Below are 18,295 nucleotides of genomic sequence, written 5' to 3'. Positions count from 1 at the left end.
GTGCTGTGGGCCATTTAATTCCTTGATGTATAAATGTATGTAGTGGTATGCCCAGTTGGGGAATGTCCAGTACTATGATAGCAGAACTGCTGATTATGTTCAGTGATGGTGTGCATGCATAAGGTTTCTCTGCTATTTTGTAACATGTGCGCCCTAGGAGCACTACTTCAGTGTACTACATATATTGTGACATGGCCCGATTGGCCAAGTGATTTATGTGATTCTGAGTGATGTCATGACAAGTACCTAGTAGCACAGTGATATATGTGATTGTGATCTATGTGTTCTTATGAATAATACAAAGGATATTTTTATATAACCTTGTGTGGAGTGAGTCTCTTTTGTGGTGAGCCTAAAGTGTGAGTGTGCGTGTTGTGCAAATGCTTCACACCATGCCTCTGGGATAAGCCGGACAGCTCTGCCAAGCTACCAAGGGGGTGAGCAGGGGTTATCTTCAGTTTTTAACTCCCTTGCCCTGACTAGAGTGGTGGGTTCTGCCTGGCTTAGGTGTATAACATAGCCAACCAGAAACCCCATTTCTAACAGCAGCTCTATTGGCACAGGTGGAATTTAAGCCAGCCTGTTCAGCGGCTCTATTTATCTCTACGCTCGACTTGCTGCTTAAGTACAATAAGGCAGGTCGCCAAGCAGCCGATGATGTGGAACACTAAAAGCTTGCGACCTACCTTGCTTTTACTTAGTGAAAGGCACTAATCAGTCTCATGGAAAAATTTCTACTCGGAGGAGGTTACAAAGGCTCCTACCTCATTAATGCCAATAATGCAGGAGGCATATTACAACTGCCCCAGCCCCATCCCAGACATGGCTGTGAATGCTGATATGTTCTTTAAGTAAGAGCAGACTTCCTTTACTGTGTTTGTTCTACTTTTTTGGTGAAAGCATATTGTGCTCATTAAAGGAATGGGAAGACATCTCGGGGAGAGGGTAGTGGTACCCTGCATCACGGTTTGCTATGCTCAAGGTAGCCTGCTAGGCTTCTTAAACAGGAAGCTGTCTCACAGGACCAGCTCCCCTTATATAAATCAGTTGCCTCCCCAAGTCTGGTGTTGGTAGCTGACCAATGTTTTGCAACCCCAATTGCTGTCACAAGCCATTGATATGTTCTATTCCAAATACCACATGGGAAGGGGCACCCCTTTGATGCCATTTGTAAACTGCGACATAGAATGAGTAGCAAAGTTGCTTGTGAGTAGGAAATAACTTTCCAACCCACAAAGTAACTTAAGTACATTGTAGCCAAGCATTTTGTTGTCAGAAAGTCTGTGATTTTAAGAATCACAGATGTCTGTGCCCTCAAAAAGCTTTTTGCACATCGGGCCCTACTTCCTATATTAATTTTTATCTATATCTAATTTTATTTCTTACATTTTTGGGAAATAGGCAGAACTTTACCCTCTTTGACTTGACTTTGAATGTAAACAACGTCACCATATAGGCTGATTATCTTGTCAAATATGGAAGTTCCAGGGGGATTCTCGAAGGAAGCACAAAGTACGGGATCAAAAGTAGAAGGCACTCGCGGGAGATGTACTGAAAGAAGTGGCTGCCCTAACGGGCGTTAGAGGGTGGAAACTGATAGGCATCGAGTACCTGGGGGTTGTGTGGAGAGGTGCAGCCCCCCTCGCCTTCGAGGACTTACAACAGGGGTATGATCTAAATCAGATGCAGAGGTACCACTACCTTAGTCTAATGCATGCAGTACGGAGATACAACCAACATGGTACCCCTGTCGGGGATCATTCCCATTAGAGGACAGGTTGCTACTTCACTCCATCCCTGAAAAAGCAACATCAACAATATACTGCAAACTGATTAACACGTGCCAGATCCCTTGACGACCCTACATGCGGCATGGACCGATGACTTGGGATACTTAGACGATGAGGATTGGCAGGAGGCAATACAGAGCCCAAGAGAGATCACGATCCGCTCCAGATTTAGATAAATACACCTTAAGATACTACATCGTACTTACTATCCCCGTACGCATCTATATAAATGGGGTAGGCCACCAACAGCGATGTGCGTTAGGGGTTGCCAGCAGGAGGGAATTTTTATACACATCCTATGGGATTGCCCAGAAATTGTCCGGTTCTGGAGTACAGTAACATAAGTTATGTCCAGGGTGACAGGGGTGAGGGTCCGAATGGATGCTAAGTGGCTTTTTCTAATGATTAAAGGGGACTCGGACTGGCCCAGACATGTGGGAATACGGTTGGCCCTTGCAGCTGGAGTTGCTAAAAGAAACATTGCCAGAAGGTGGGGAGCGCACATGCCACCATCACTGGGAAAACGGGAGAGGGACCTCGATTGGTGCCAGCGAGCCGAAGAGACGGTGTAAAGGAGATGGGGCTGTGGTAAAAAATGGGAGAAAATATGGGCACCATGGCGACCACGTAGAGCACCCCTGGGGAGGAGTGACAAGTGTCAGCTCAGTTGGGGTGGAGCGATGGATGGGAAAGATGCACCAGGCTTTGACATGCTTTGGAATAATGTGTCCTGTTATAAAAATAAGTTCTGGGAGCCATTATTGTTGTACGGTCTCTTACCTCTGTTGCATATTATAACTATAATACTGAAACCTCACCATGTACGAATATCAGTGATACATGTAAACAATGGTCTGTTGAGCAAAGTTAATAAAAAGAGTAACAAAAAAAGTAGATAGCACACAAGGAGTATTCCCATGTGTTTCTACGGGGTATTGTAAGTGTTTTACACTGCCAACCTGTTTTACCTCCTAAAATATAGGGATATGTCATGTCCAGGTTTCAAATAGCCTAACCTATATCATGGAGGGTGGCTGCAAACTACTGACAACGATTAAAAGATAGCATTTCATAATCACCAGTCTTGTTAGGGTTTAAAAGTTTGACTAGATATGGCCTTTCCTTAATTTAATGAACAATGCATTTGGGGAACTGACATCTTTCCTCACAACAGAAACAATTCTCCTGAAAATACTAGAGGTGCGATTGTATATTATAGGAAAGCCTAAGATATGAAACTCCGTTATCTTTGCATTAGATTATAGTATATAGGAAAGTGAAAGAGGCCCCAGGATGAACGCTCATCGTTGTTAATATGCCACACGTTGAGTTCATAAAGGATTGAGCCCAACTCACCGGGCTGCCATCAGGAACTCCATTCAAAGTGTGAGGGATCATACTAGCGCAGTGCTGACATGAAGCATTTTTATACAGAACAGGGCATAGCAGTTCTTATGCATGATGCTGTTTGTATTTACGTTTATTTACCGGTTCATACCCTGATGAGGCACAATAACCTACGTAACCCTCATTAGACATTATCAGAGCAGGAGGGGTTATGGGTAGACAGCAAAGAGGGCGCATAGTGAGATAGAGAGAGAAACCCTGAAAGGGCACTATGTTCCAAGAGCTACAAGTACCAACTTATTTACTTTGAAAGCACAGCCTAAGTATCATAAATCTCAATAACCCTATGCCAAAATTTTATCAAAGGATTCTATTTTACCTTCAGCTGTATCGGGTGAGTGTTCTAGCATTGTTAAAGCTACAGGTCTTCTAACAAGGAGTAAGGAAGGCCAAAGGAAGGTGCCATGAAGACCCGGTAGTGCTGGGTAGGGGTATGAGATTGCTGAACAGATGGTAATATGATTTCAGGACATAATGGACTGAATCATTTTGACACTGGTCACTGGGCAATATCAACATTTAGAGACGGAATGAATTAAAGAGCGGTTAACAATGCTGGGAAAGGCAAACGATAGCCCATTAAAACGCATGGGTGAAGGTTTGATAACAAAGACATGCACTACAGCAGGTTTCAGTGAAACTAAACAATAAGCATGTAATGTTAAATTACCGTACAAAGCACACACACCGTAGGTCTTCTTGGCGCTGTATGATGTGAGCAAGGTAAAAGAAACCCGCTCCCGCCTCAAAAATATTATTTGTTAAAATCGAGAGCTCGTCTCGAAGCAAATCACGATTGAATTAAAACCTCATAACCTATGGGAGGATTATGAAACAGACGCTGAGCCACGTAATTGGAAATCTGCTAAGGACATCAAAGTAACTATTCTTTAAGGATAGTTTTGGGGGACAAAATGTAGGGATTTTGTCTTTCACCTCATAAAAGACCTTCTTTCCCTAATTGTGGAACACGTCATGCTGGATCAGCTGAGGCTCCAGTTATCAGAGCGAGGATCCAAAATGGCTACCGTGGGCTCCCCCTTATCAGCCCTTCAAATATTACCAGATGCTCGGCTACCACACACGCGTCCAGGCCCCGCTTTTATCATAATGCGGAGCTGGGACCAACCGTCTGTGGGCTTTGCGGGAGCTGGGGAGCCATAAAGCTTTTAAAAATGTCATAGCAAGAAAAGTACTTAACATTCCTAAAGAGACAGCATGCCACAATCGGGAGCAGAAAACATTATAAAAATGGTAAGCCGATCCGGCGATAATGTGCGGCTGACAGGCTTGTTGTGTGTGCCTGAAACCGGAGCCGGCTCTTCAGTCACGAAACACCTCGAACTCACCTTTAGAGCATCAGCCCGGCTAGCCCCAGCTATGCATGCCTAGACCTTTTGTTGACGTGAAAATCGAAGGCCAGGCCACTCGCAGACCGTCCATGGATTCATATGAGCTGTGCACCTTCTGTGTATAGTGACTGACGGCATCTCTGTGGGGCAATCAAGATGGAGAACTGTTCCACGCGCTGAGCGACGTGCACACAACTCCACAAGCTCTGTATACAACATATGTAGTAGAGGCACAGATGGGTCCCGTGCTTCTGATAATATCCCTTGTTCCTTAGCAGTGCACCTTGACCCAGGGTACATTCAAAGGTTCTTAAGCATGCATTGCACTTCAATGTCACTAGCAAATATTATTTTAAATATATTATTTTAATATGCATTATGGGCCTTATTTAAATCCTCTTTTTATGAAAGACACGTTGCCATTTGTAATACTTAATTGTGGGTATACCTTAATGTTTCTTCTGCCAGACCAACTCCCATGAGACGCTAAAAACACCCTAATTTCAAGGGTCGTGTAAGTAGATTCCGAGACCAGTTCAAAAAAATACATTACATTCAATAGAAGCCACACGACAACACGCTCCTTTCTACAACAACAGCTAAAATACTGCAATATTGGACTCACAATACGTTATATGTGTAAATGTGTGTTTAGTGGCTTGACTGCTCACCCTGAAATCCAGAGACATGGATTTTAATCGGAGTTTTAGCAAGGAGGCAAAAATCATGTTAATCTTGGATGGTCACTCTATGGCCATATACCGCAAAAAATACATACGTATAAGGATAAAAGTAACAGACGTACTTTTTGAATTCCGCGCCCCCACTGTTCCTCTCCTACCCAGGCTTTTGAAATCCAGTCTGACCCAGACTCCACACACACCACATTGCTCTATGCCTGACACCTCATGTTTGTGAAGCTCCTTAAACATGTGTCACTAAGACACACGGCTGCTTCTCAGCCCTCAGTTTGTAGCATATCATATATATTGCACAAATAATGCACTCTTGGCACACTTAGTGTGAGCATGGTTCTTTATGCAACACATGGACAATCTTTGTTGTACGAGCATTCGATTTAACTGACTCGTGCATATACCTGAGTGCGGGTATGACTCCGCCTTTCCAAAAAGGCATAACATGCCATTCTTAAGTTTCAACAGTACTGTTTCTTTGCAGTGTAAATGCACACCTCATTGCACTGTACCATTTCTAACTTAAAAAACAAACAAACAGATACTCGGTTTCCTTCAAGGACGCTCGATGCTACATAAAAACCTGTCTCCTACAGCTATTCACGTCTCTTAATAAGTAGAAAATAAACATTCTGGAGGAGAGAAAACTAAATTCAACGTTACTATACACAAAATAAGTATTCAAGAAGTTATGGATTGCAACTATTTAGCATAACCTGTCAGTTAAATGTTTATTCCGCCTGTTTGTGGCAGGTGTCTACTCGCATACACTTCTCTAAATCACTAATTAAAGCAGTACGATGATGAGTATGAGGTAAGAGCTGAAACAGCCCTGTCAGTTTTCAAGGCTTGATGGAAATGTATACCTCCAGGTCCCAGCCAACGTCTGCCAGAGTTGTAGAGAGCTGTCCAAATTACCATATTATCCAGGCACCGAGTCTGTTTGTCTCTTCAACTCTTGGAACAGAACAAGTCTGTGTTTGCCACTGCCTGCCTGTGTGTGGGCATACACGTTATAGGTAGAGGCGACGTTGTTGGAATGTGCTTTGCTGCTTGTGCAATTAAACTATCATACAAATGCGTGGTAATTATTTACCAATGCCTTTTTCATGCTAACAAGATGATCCAAACGAACACACAAATTCAAATGCTCTGCATAAAGCCCATTCCAAGAAGATTTAACGTAACTAAATTTAGGTATTCCTAAGAATTCTTTGCTTTTCCACCACAGGAATATGAACTAAGCAATAAATGTATTTGAAGGAATCTTTTAAATTTGAATTGAGACTGCTTATGAGTTTAATAATATTAGTAATCGCAGTACAAACACAGCTATATGTATGTCTTAAATGTCTTTAATGGAGCTATTGCGTTTCAAAGACATTTGGTACTGTAGATTTTGTTTCAGTGATAAGAGTGTTCATATCCGTGACATACCTTGGTAAATCACCGACCTTCAAGAATATATTTTCAAAGACACCTTTATATATGCAAACTCTTCCTCTTAATGTGTAATCAAAAGGGTGCCTTGAAGAATCCAATATTCCTTTGCCATCGTTCCACTTTTTTGATCGTCCCACTTTTTGACTATTAGTCTAAAGTTGACAACTTACTTAGTTGTTTAAAGGGAAACACGTTTAGTAGATTCATAGAACAAGATAATTTTGTTTGTAAGTTAGTAGCATCTATTTGTGGGATTCATAATTTGAATGTCTACCATATAAAGATACCACATTCCAAAATAAACCTGAAAATCTTACAAAGTTATTTGAATTATTCTCTACTATAACTGTATATTCTAGCCTATTTGTTGCCGGGGATCATTTGAGGACTAGAGGACACCGTTACAAGACAACAACAACGTCATCATCTGGTTTTGGAATAATTTGAGTTCCAATACTGGTTTAACTTTTCCAAGAACACGTCCTAGTTATGTCTGGCCTGACAAAGTATTTTAGATGTCCCCATCAAAATGAAAACATTTTGTCTTTATGAAACTGCCGATCCTTCGCATAGCACTAAGCAGTGTACTTCATAGAAGCGAGAAAAATGAAAACCGAGACTGGCATCAAAGACAAACATGGGATGACTTATAAACAAAATCAAAGCCACCCTTAAACAGCTATCAGATTTGACACATTCCAGTAATGCAATGCCTCATTTGTAAACAAATATGACATATTATGTAAGTGGAAATCAAAGAAAAATGTTTCAGTTTTCACATGCAGTACTTTTCCAGGCTCCAAGTGTGATAAAAATGAGTAGATGCAGAGTGCTAAAAGACACATATCCAGGCAAAGGTGAAAGCTACAAACAGTGGGCTTACATTAAAGAGAAAATGAAAATGTAGAAAGTGGGCTCAATAAATCCCCAAACAAAAACAGGCACATTTTATGAAAGGGAAGTTTTTCATCATTTAACAGTCAATAACAGAATTGAGATAGTTGTCCGAGGGCACATGTCCTCTCAAATGCTGACAAATTATTAAAGGGATTCATATATACAAAGCATGACACCTCAGATCACAAGTCATCCTTCTCCACCCGCTAAACAGTCAAGCATGGCAGCAAGGTCCAGGATCTTACCTTGTTGTAGTAGTCCACCTGGACAGAGTGCCACTGACCATCGCTCACACCGCCTAAAACATACGGGGAAACGGTCGTGCTGGTCTCTCCTGCAACACAAAAGAAAGATTTTTAAATCACAGTACTGAAACAAACACAGGGATTTCTAAATTCAATGTTCAAATGCAATCAAAGGCAGATTTGTGATTGCTTCCTTTTTTGAGAGCACCCAATGCCACCCACCATAGAGTAATACCACCAATCTGAATATCTGTTGTCAACATGACAAAAGGGAGCTCTGGTTAAAAATGTTTTTTAACTGAGTTTAATTGGGGGAGCTCTGGCCTGATGACTCTTTTGGATTCCCAAGTATCTCTTACTGGTTGGTGTCATCTGCCTCGTTGTTATTTTCTGTCGGTCAGATAGGGCTTTTAGCAATGTCTTCGAATCACTGATCCGTACTAGCCGCCTGCCCACAGCCCATCTAAATGACCATTACAGGGAGTTCTGCCTCAACATTGAGAAGTGGGGCTAAAAACATAAGACACATGGTGAACTAAACTTTGCCCAGAGCAAAGCTCAGACGCTGCAGCTGGGAATCATTCAATGGAGAAAGTTTCCATATACAGGAAACGGCTGTTAGTAGCAGTTAAGGTCTAGAACAGGTTGAAGGAAATCCTTTACCATTATTGCCCACTAAGTCACACTCCGGAGTGGATGTGTTGTATGCCTTCTAAATGTTATAAATGGACTCTCCGGTATTTCTATTTCATTTGTACAAGTGTTGCATTTGTCCAAAAATGTGTGTTTATGAGATTGCAAAGGGTTATTGTACAACAATTTCTAATCAGCCCATTCTACCCACTCCCACTTATTCATGTAATACGCTCCACAAAATAGACTACACCTGGAAACCAAATTAGCAAATCAAATGTAGTTCAGGACCTCCTGTGGTAAACTTTTCTAGCTGTGTAAACACACTATATTTCAGTACTGTCCCTCTCGCAGCAGCACAGTCATCCCTGCACCAAATGTAGGAAGGTGCCATCTATGCGTTGTAGTGGGTTTAAACCCCTAGGCGGCAGTTGAGAATATTCAAATAAGAATGCTTAGCAAAAAAACAAGCACAAGCAGCATACTTTGAGCAAAGATTTACATTAACAGGGTATTTTCTTTGGTAGCACTGTAGGATTTTATACAGAGAAGCAATTGAATAGTTCTGAGGTAATTAATGTTCAATGTATGCAAGCTTACAACCCTGCATTTATGGGGTGGAAACAGGGGTGTCCAAGCAAGGAGGTTCCAACACTAGTTCACAAGTCCATATATGGGCATTTCTCCTTGAACTTGAAAAATAGTACTAAAATCAACATCCTTACCAACGTAATATGAGGCTCGCTGCCAGCCACAATAGAGGGAAGGGCTCTCTAAAATGCAAGAAGGCCCACAGGCACACACACGTGTATCCCATAGTGAAGAGTTTGGCTGTGGTACTGTTCGGTGCATTTGCTGCTTTCTTGTTACTCTGCGGATGTATGTATAATGAAGGTCACAGTTGTGTCTAACAATGCTGTACATCGCCATCAACTGTTTCTGCACGATCAGCTTTATAGCGACACAGACTCCTTTGGGCAGACATTTTCTTTTTCAAGAGTGTTTTTCTGATCTTAACCTACATTACAGTAACTGAGCCCTACCTCAACTAGGACAGTTGCCTCAAACTGCAGATGTAGTCATTAGAGTCCAGTCTCAGTGTATTTCTCATCTTCCATTTCCCTCTAGAAGAGTGGAAGCTGCTGTAACGATCCATCTCTCCATATGCTATCAACAGCATTTGCGTCTGGACCCAGACCGGCAGGTTTGGGCCTAGTGGCCGATCTAGATGATATTTATATATTCCGGATTCCAGCTGACTTAGTCCTACTGAACCTCACGACGGCCTTTAATTCAATTTCCCAATAATCTTTACCTTTAATTTGAAGGATTGTGAAAAAATTTGAAGTTTTGGGCCTGCTACAATCCATTTCTACAGGGAACTAGCAGGGAATGTACCTCCTTTCAATCCTCATTTTGTGAGCTACCCTGCAGAGGTACCCCAGGCATCGCGATTGACTTTTATCCTCGTTAATATTTATAGGACTCCCTTCGGTCTTTCAGTTTGAAGGACTCTTCTCAGTCTCACAAAAGTGTGTCAAATGACGCATGCTTCTTATCGCCGAACTAAAGTAAGCCAGTCATCTGGAACTCAATACAGAAAAAAATGATAACGTTATCTTGTGTGGTGCATCTTGACCCTGATCGAATTCTTGGAGGCCCATGACCATGGGTGCACCTTTGATCCATGTGAACCCCCCCCCCCCGGCTGCCGATCTTTACAGCTTTCTTCTTACTCGGTATGAAGACCATTGGAAAAGATCCTAAACTTATCCCATCAACAAAGACCATCACCAAAGCAGTTCTCTCTTCTAGATTAAATCATGAGAATGACATGTATCTTCGGCTTTCTAAACATTTTAATCATTAACTGCAACATATTTAGTATATAGCAGTCCAGTTGGCATTGGGTCTTGCGCGAAAAGAGCCCGTTGCTGACCATCTCATTTTTAGGTCTCGCCTGTCAATGCGCTTGCGCATTGAGCAGAGCGAGACTATGGGGGCTTAAACAAAGCTTACCTACACTGGCGATTCACTGGCGATTTGATGAAGTGCATGTGCACTTTTAACTCAATGCGCAAGCGCAATTAGTTAAAATGCGCGTGCACAGCATCAAATCGTCAGCTTAGTGCCGCCAGCAGCTCTTCCCGCTCCGCCCCCTGCTGCATCAAAGGCTTGGCGCTCTGCCTCAGCCCAGCCATTCTCCTCCCCTAATTACCCCCTGCGGCATCAAAGGCTTTTTCACGGCCGGCCGGCCGTGCTTTCAGTTCACGGCCGGCCGGCCGTGTCTCCTTTTCTTTTCTTTTTTTTTTTCATTAATTGATTGTCTTCCAGCAAGCTCTCCTCATCCGTAGCTTTAGGTGTGATGACAGCATTTCCTTATAAGATTACTGCTCTCTTGGGAATATATGAGGGCAGGAAGCCTTCTGAATTCGGCTGATAATTATCAGAGAGTGTTTTGGTGAAAATACGGGACTTTTCTTATGCGTGCTGCTACAAAAAGAGCTCAGCTCTCCTTAGCTACGGGAAAGCTGTTTGGCTTACTTCTGCTCGCTCAGCCAGCAATTGTGCCATGTGGTGTGTTTTTAGCTTTACTAGCTCATTGGTGTGTACTGGCTTGCCACTTTGCTGGAATAAAGTACCGGCCATAACGCTGAATACGACTTTCTTTTAATTAGTTCACCAGTTTGCTGCCAAGTGAATTTGAGAGTAATAGTGGCAATCATGTTTGAAACTGCATAACGTGAGCGGAATAAGCTTGCAAGCCGCAATCACCCCACATCCACCACCACCTCCACATCCACCACCACCGCATCCACCACCACCACATCCACCACCACATCCACCACCACATCCACCACCACATCCACCACCACATCCACCCTCACCCTCACTCACCCTCACCCTCAACCCCTCACTCACCCTCACTCTCACTCACCCTCACTCACCCTCAACCCCTCACCCTCACTCACCCTCACCCTCACTCACCCTCACCCTCACTCACCCTCACCCTCACTCACCCTCAACCCCTCACCCTCACTCACCCTCACCCTCACTCACCCTCACTCACCCTCACCCTCACCCACCCTCAACCCCTCACCCTCACTCACCCTCAACCCCTCACCCTCACACTCACCCTCACTCACCCTCACTCACCCTCACTCACCCTCACCCTCACTCACCCTCACCCTCACCCTCACTCACCCTCACCCTCATTCACCCTCACCCTCACCCTCACTCACCCTCAACCCCTCACCCTCAACCCTCACTCACCCTCACTCACCCTCAACCCCTCACCCTCACTCACCCTCACCCTCACTCACCCTCAACCCCTCACCCTCACTCACCCTCACCCTCACTCACCCTCAACCCCTCACCCTCACCCTCACTCACCCTCAACCCCTCACCCTCACCCTCACTCACCCTCACCCTCACTCACCCTCACCCTCACCCTCACTCACACTCAACCCCTCACCCTCACTCACCCTCACTCACCCTCACCCTCACTCACCCTCACCCTCACTCACCCTCACCCTCACTCACCCTCAACCCCTCACCCTCACTCACCCTCAACCCCTCACCCTCACTCACCCTCAACCCCTCACCCACCCTCACTCACCCTCAACCCCTCACCCTCACTCACCCACCCTCAACCCCTCACCCTCACTCACCCTCACCCTCACCCACCCTCAACCCCTCACCCTCACTCACCCTCAACCCCTCACCCTCACACTCACCCTCACCCTCACTCACCCTCACTCACCCTCACTCACCCTCACCCTCACTCACCCTCACTCACCCTCACCCTCACCCTCATTCACCCTCACCCTCACCCTCACTCACCCTCAACCCCTCACTCACCCTCACTCACCCTCAACCCCTCACCCTCACTCACCCTCACTCACCCCCTCACCCTCACTCACCCTCACTCACCCTCAACCCCTCACCCTCACTCACCCTCAACCCCTCACCCTCACTCACCCTCAACCCCTCACCCTCACTCACCCTCACCCACCCTCACTCACCCTCACCCTCACTCACCCTCACTCACCCTCACCCTCCCTCACCCTCAACCCCTCACCCTCACTCACCCTCACTCACCCTCACCCTCACTCACCCTCACCCTCACTCACCCTCAACCCCTCACCCTCACTCACCCTCACCCTCACTCACTCACCCTCAACCCCTCACCCTCACTCACCCTCAACCCCTCACCCTCACTCACCCTCAACCCCTCACCCTCACTCACCCTCACCCTCACCCACCCTCAACCCCTCACCCTCAACCCCTCACCCTCACACTCACCCTCACTCACCCTCAACCCCTCACCCTCACACTCACTCACCCTCACCCTCACTCACCCTCACTCACCCTCACTCACACTCACCCTCACTCACACTCACTCACCCTCACTCACCCTCACTCACCCTCAACCCCTCACCCTCACTCACCCTCAACCCCTCACCCTCACTCACCCTCAACCCCTCACCCTCACTCACCCTCACCCTCACTCACCCTCACTCACCCTCACCCTCAACCCCTCACCCTCACTCACCCTCACTCACCCTCAACCCCTCACCCTCAACCCCTCACCCTCACCCACCCTCAACTCCTCACCCTCACTCACCCTCACCCTCAACCCCTCACCCTCACTCACCCTCAACCCCTCACCCTCAACCCCTCACCCTCAACCCCTCACCCTCACTCACCCTCACTCACCCTCACCCTCACTCACCCTCACCCTCACTCACCCTCACCCTCACTCACCCTCACCCTCACTCACCCTCACTCACCCTCAACCCCTCACCCTCACTCACCCTCAACCCCTCACCCTCACTCACCCTCACCCACCCTCACTCACCCTCACCCTCACTCACCCTCACCCTCAACCCCTCACCCTCACTCACCCTCACTCACCCTCAACCCCTCACCCTCACTCACCCTCACCCACCCTCAACCCCTCACCCTCACTCACCCTCACCCTCAACCCCTCACCCTCACTCACCCTCAACCCCTCACCCACCCTCAACCCCTCACCCTCACCCACCCTCACCCTCACTCACCCTCACTCACCCTCACCCTCACTCACCCTCACCCTCACTCACCCTCACTCACCCTCACTCACCCTCACTCACCCTCACCCACCCTCACCCTCAACCCCTCACCCTCAACCCCTCACCCTCACTCACCCTCAACCCCTCACCCTCACTCACCCTCACTCCCCCTCACCCACCCTCACTCACCCTCACCCTCACTCACCCTCACTCACCCTCACCCTCACTCACCCTCAACCCCTCACCCTCACTCACCCTCACTCACCCTCAACCCCTCACCCTCACTCACCCTCACTCACCATCACCCACCCTCACCCTCACTCACCCTCAACCCCTCACCCTCACTCACCCTCAACCCCTCACCCTCACTCACCCTCAACCCCTCACCCTCACTCCCCTTCAACCTCAACCCCTCACTCACCCTCACTCACCCTCACTCACCCTCAACCCCTCACCCTCACTCACCCTCAACCCCTCACCCTCACACTCACCCTCACCCTCACTCACCATCACCCTCACTCACCCTCACTCACCCTCACCCACCCTCACCCTCACTCACCCTCAACCCCTCACCCTCACTCACCCTCAACCCCTCACCCTCACCCTCACTCACCCTCACTCACCCTCACCCACCCTCACTCACCCTCACTCACCCTCACTCACCCTCACTCACCCTCACCCACCCTCACCCTCACTCACCCTCAACCCCTCACCCTCACTCACCCTCAACCCCTCACCCTCACCCTCACTCACCCTCACTCACCCTCACCCACCCTCACTCACCCTCACTCACCCTGACCCACCCTCACCCTCACTCACCCTCAACCCCTCACCCTCACTCACCCTCAACCCCTCACCCTCACTCACCCTCAACCCCTCACCCTCACTCACCCTCAACCCCTCACCCACCCTCAACCCCTCACCCTCACTCCCCCTCAACCCCTCACTCACCCTCACTCACCCTCACTCACCCTCAACCCCTCACCCTCACTCACCCTCACTCACCCTCACCCACCCTCACCCTCACTCACCCTCACTCACCCTCACCCACCCTCACTCACCCTCACTCACCCTCACCATCACTCACCCTCAACCCCTCACCCTCACTCACCCTCACCCTCACCCTCACTCACCCTCACCCTCACTCACCCTCAACCCCTCACCCTCACTCACCCTCACCCTCACTCACCCTCACCCACCCTCAACCCCTCACCCTCACTCACCCTCAACCCCTCACCCTCACACTCACCCTCACTCACCCTCACTCACCCTCACTCACCCTCACTCACCCTCACTCACCCTCACTCACCCTCACTCACCCTCACTCACCCTCACCCTCACTCACCCTCACTCACCCTCACCCTCACTCACCCTCACTCACCCTCACTCACCCTCAACCCCTCACCCTCACTCACCCTCAACCCCTCACCCTCACTCACCCTCAACCCCTCACCCTCACTCACCCTCACTCACCCTCACCCACCCTCACCCTCACTCACCCTCACTCACCCTCACCCACCCTCACCCTCACTCACCCTCACTCACCCTCACCCTCACCCTCACTCACCCTCACTCACCCTCAACCCCTCACCCTCACTCACCCTCACTCACCCTCAACCCCTCACCCTCACTCACCCTCACTCACCCTCACCCACCCTCACCCTCACCCCCTCACCCTCACTCACCCTCAACCCCTCACCCTCACTCACCCTCAACCCCTCACCCTCACTCCCCCTCAACCTCAACCCCTCACTCACCCTCACTCACCCTCACCCTCACACCCTCAACCCCTCACCCTCACTCACCCTCAACCCCTCACCCTCACTCACCCTCAACCCCTCACCCTCACTCACCCTCAACCCCTCACCCACCCTCAACCCCTCACCCTCAACCCCTCACCCTCACTCACCCTCACTCACCCTCAACCCCTCACCCTCACTCACCCTCAACCCTTCACCCTCACTCACCCTCACCCTCACTCACCCTCACTCACTCACCCTCACCCTCACTCACCCTCACCCACCCTCACCCTCACTCACCCTCACTCACCCTCAAACCCTCACCCTCACTCACCCTCAACCCCTCACCCTCACTCACCCTCAACCCCTCACCCTCACTCACCCTCAACCCCTCACCCTCAACCCCACTCACCCTCAACCCCTCACCCTCAACCCCTCACCCTCCCTCAACCCCTCACCCACCCTCAACCCTTCACCCTCACTCACCCTCAACCCCTCACCCTCACTCACCCTCAACCCCTCACCCTCACTCACCCTCAACCCCTCAACCTCAACCCCTCACTCACCCTCACTCTCACTCAACCCCTCACCCTCACTCACCCTCAACCCCTCACCCTCACTCACCCTCACTCACCCTCAACCCTCACCCTCACTCACCCTCAACCCCTCACCCTCACTCACCCTCAACCCCTCACCCTCACTCACCCCCTCACCCTCACTCACCCTCAACCCCTCACCCTCAACCCCTCACCCTCACCCTCACTCACCCTCAACCCTTCACCCTCACTCACCCTCAACCCCTCACCCTCACTCACCCTCACCCTCAACCCCTCCCCCTCACTCACCCTCACCCTCACTCACCCTCACTCACCCTCACCCTCCCTCACCCTCCCTCACCCTCACTCACCCTCACCCTCACTCACCCTCACTCACCCTCACCCACCCTCACTCACCCTCACCCACCCTCACCCACCCTCACTCACCCTCACTCACCCTCACTCACCCTCAACCCCTCACCCTCACTCACCCTCAACCCCTCACCCTCACCCTCACTCACCCTCAACCCCTCACCCTCAACCCCTCACTCACCCTAACTCTCACTCACCCTCACTCACCCTCAACCCCTCACCCTCACCCACCCTCACTCACCCTCAACCCCTCACCCTCACTCACCCTCACTCACCCTCAACCCCTTACCCTCACTCACCCTCACTCACCCTCAACCCCTCACCCTCACTCACCCTCAACCCCTCACCCTCACTCACCCTCACTCACCCTCAACCCCTCACCCTCAACCCCTCACCCTCACTCAACCCCTCACCCTCACCCTCAACCCCTCACCCTCACCCTCAACCCCTCACCCTCACTCACCCTCACTCACCCTCACCCTCACTCACCCTCACCCTCACTCACCCTCACCCTCACCCTCACTCACCCTCACCCCCTCACCCTCACCCACCCTCACCCTCAACCCCTCACCCTCACCCACCCTCAACCCCTCACCCTCACTCACCCTCAACCCCTCACCCTCACCCACCCTCACCCTCACTCACCCTCAACCCCTCACCCTCAACCCCTCACTCTCACTCACCCTCAACCCCTCACCCTCACTCACCCTCAACCCCTCACCCTCAACCCCTCTCTCACCCTCACTCTCACTCACCCTCACTCACCCTCAACCCCTCACCCTCACTCACCCTCAACCCCTCACCCTCAACCCCTCACTCACCCTCACTCTCACTCACTCTCTCACCCTCACTTACCCTCAACCCCTCACCCTCACCCACCCTCACCCTCACTCACCCTCAACCCCTCACCCTCACCCACCCTCACCCTCACTCACCCTCACTCACCCTCAACCCCTCACCCTCAACCCCTCACCCTCACTCACCCTCACCCTCACTCACCCTCACTCACCCTCACTCACCCTCTCATCCTCACTCACCCTCAACCCCTCACCCTCACTCACCCTCAACCCCTCACCCTCACTCACCCTCAACCCCTCACCCTCACTCACCCTCAACCCCTCACCCTCAACCCCTCACCCTCAACCCCTCACCCTCACCCACCCTCACAACACATATTGTGTTACAATAGGTGTCACATTTGCGAAAGATAAAACTATTGGCATTGTAAATAACAAAGCTATTAATTTCGCTATTTTCAAAACAAGCACATAAATAAAAAATGTGTCCTTTACAATACCAATAGCTCAAACTTTCCTAATGCGAGACCTATTGCATTGCTGTGCTTCTCTCCCCTGCTGCACTCTCCTGCTCTCTAGAGATGTGGCCCAACGACCAGAGCTGCCATCTAAGTCACGTAAATACAAAACATGTTGCATTCCAAATGCTATAGGTGTCACATTCGCGAAAGTTATAACTATTGGCATTGTAAATGACAAAGCCATCAATTTAGCAATTTTAAAAACAAACAAATAAATAAAAAATGTCATTTACAAGACCAATAACTACAACTTTTCTAATGCGAGACCTATTGCATTCCAACCCCACTCATCCACGCAACGCCACTCACACACGCAACGCCACTCACACACGCAACGCCACTCACACACGCAACGCCACTCACACACGCAACGCCACTCACCCACGCAACGCCACTCACCCACGCAACGCCACTCATCCACGCAACGCCACTCATCCACGCAACGCCACTCATCCACGCAACGCCACTCATCCACGCAACGCCACTCATCCACGCAAAGCCACTCATCCATTTGCAAAACGAAAAATGTCAAACTCTTCTATTGCGAGACCTATTGCATTTTCAATGCTTGTTCTTCATTGGCGATGTGTGCAGAAACGGATTTTCTTTGACAGCCTCTAAGCTGTTCATCACAGCAGCCCCTTTCCCTATGCATTGTTATTTCAATAGGTACTACTGTTGATGCACTCTTCACACTGATCAGGGACATCTTGCGGCTGTCCCTATAATTGGAGGTAGACCCTTTTTATTAACAACTAGTGAACCCTTCAGCTATCTTTGCAGTCTCCTTCCAATCATCTTGCTTTCTACAAAG

At 49.1% G+C, this 18,295-nt stretch overlaps 1 protein-coding gene across 3 annotated transcripts in view; it reads right to left on the bottom strand.

Moving 5' to 3' along the window:
- CELSR1 (cadherin EGF LAG seven-pass G-type receptor 1) overlaps positions 1 to 18,295 on the bottom strand; it is a 543,153-nt gene that overhangs the window by 234,740 nt on the left and 290,118 nt on the right. For all 3 annotated transcript variants that reach the window (XM_078679766.1, XM_078679759.1, XM_078679776.1), the window contains exon 5: positions 7,830 to 7,918. In XM_078679766.1, the coding sequence (XP_078535892.1) occupies positions 7,830 to 7,918 (89 nt within the window). The remainder of the gene's footprint in view (positions 1 to 7,829; positions 7,919 to 18,295) is intronic.

The sequence above is a fragment of the Lissotriton helveticus genome, chromosome 1_1 (genome assembly GCF_964261635.1).
Source record: "Lissotriton helveticus chromosome 1_1, aLisHel1.1, whole genome shotgun sequence".
NCBI classification, from domain to species: Eukaryota; Metazoa; Chordata; class Amphibia; order Caudata; family Salamandridae; genus Lissotriton; species Lissotriton helveticus.
Note: the sequence above shows the minus strand (reverse complement) of the source record. Positions and strands in the feature narration are given on the sequence as shown.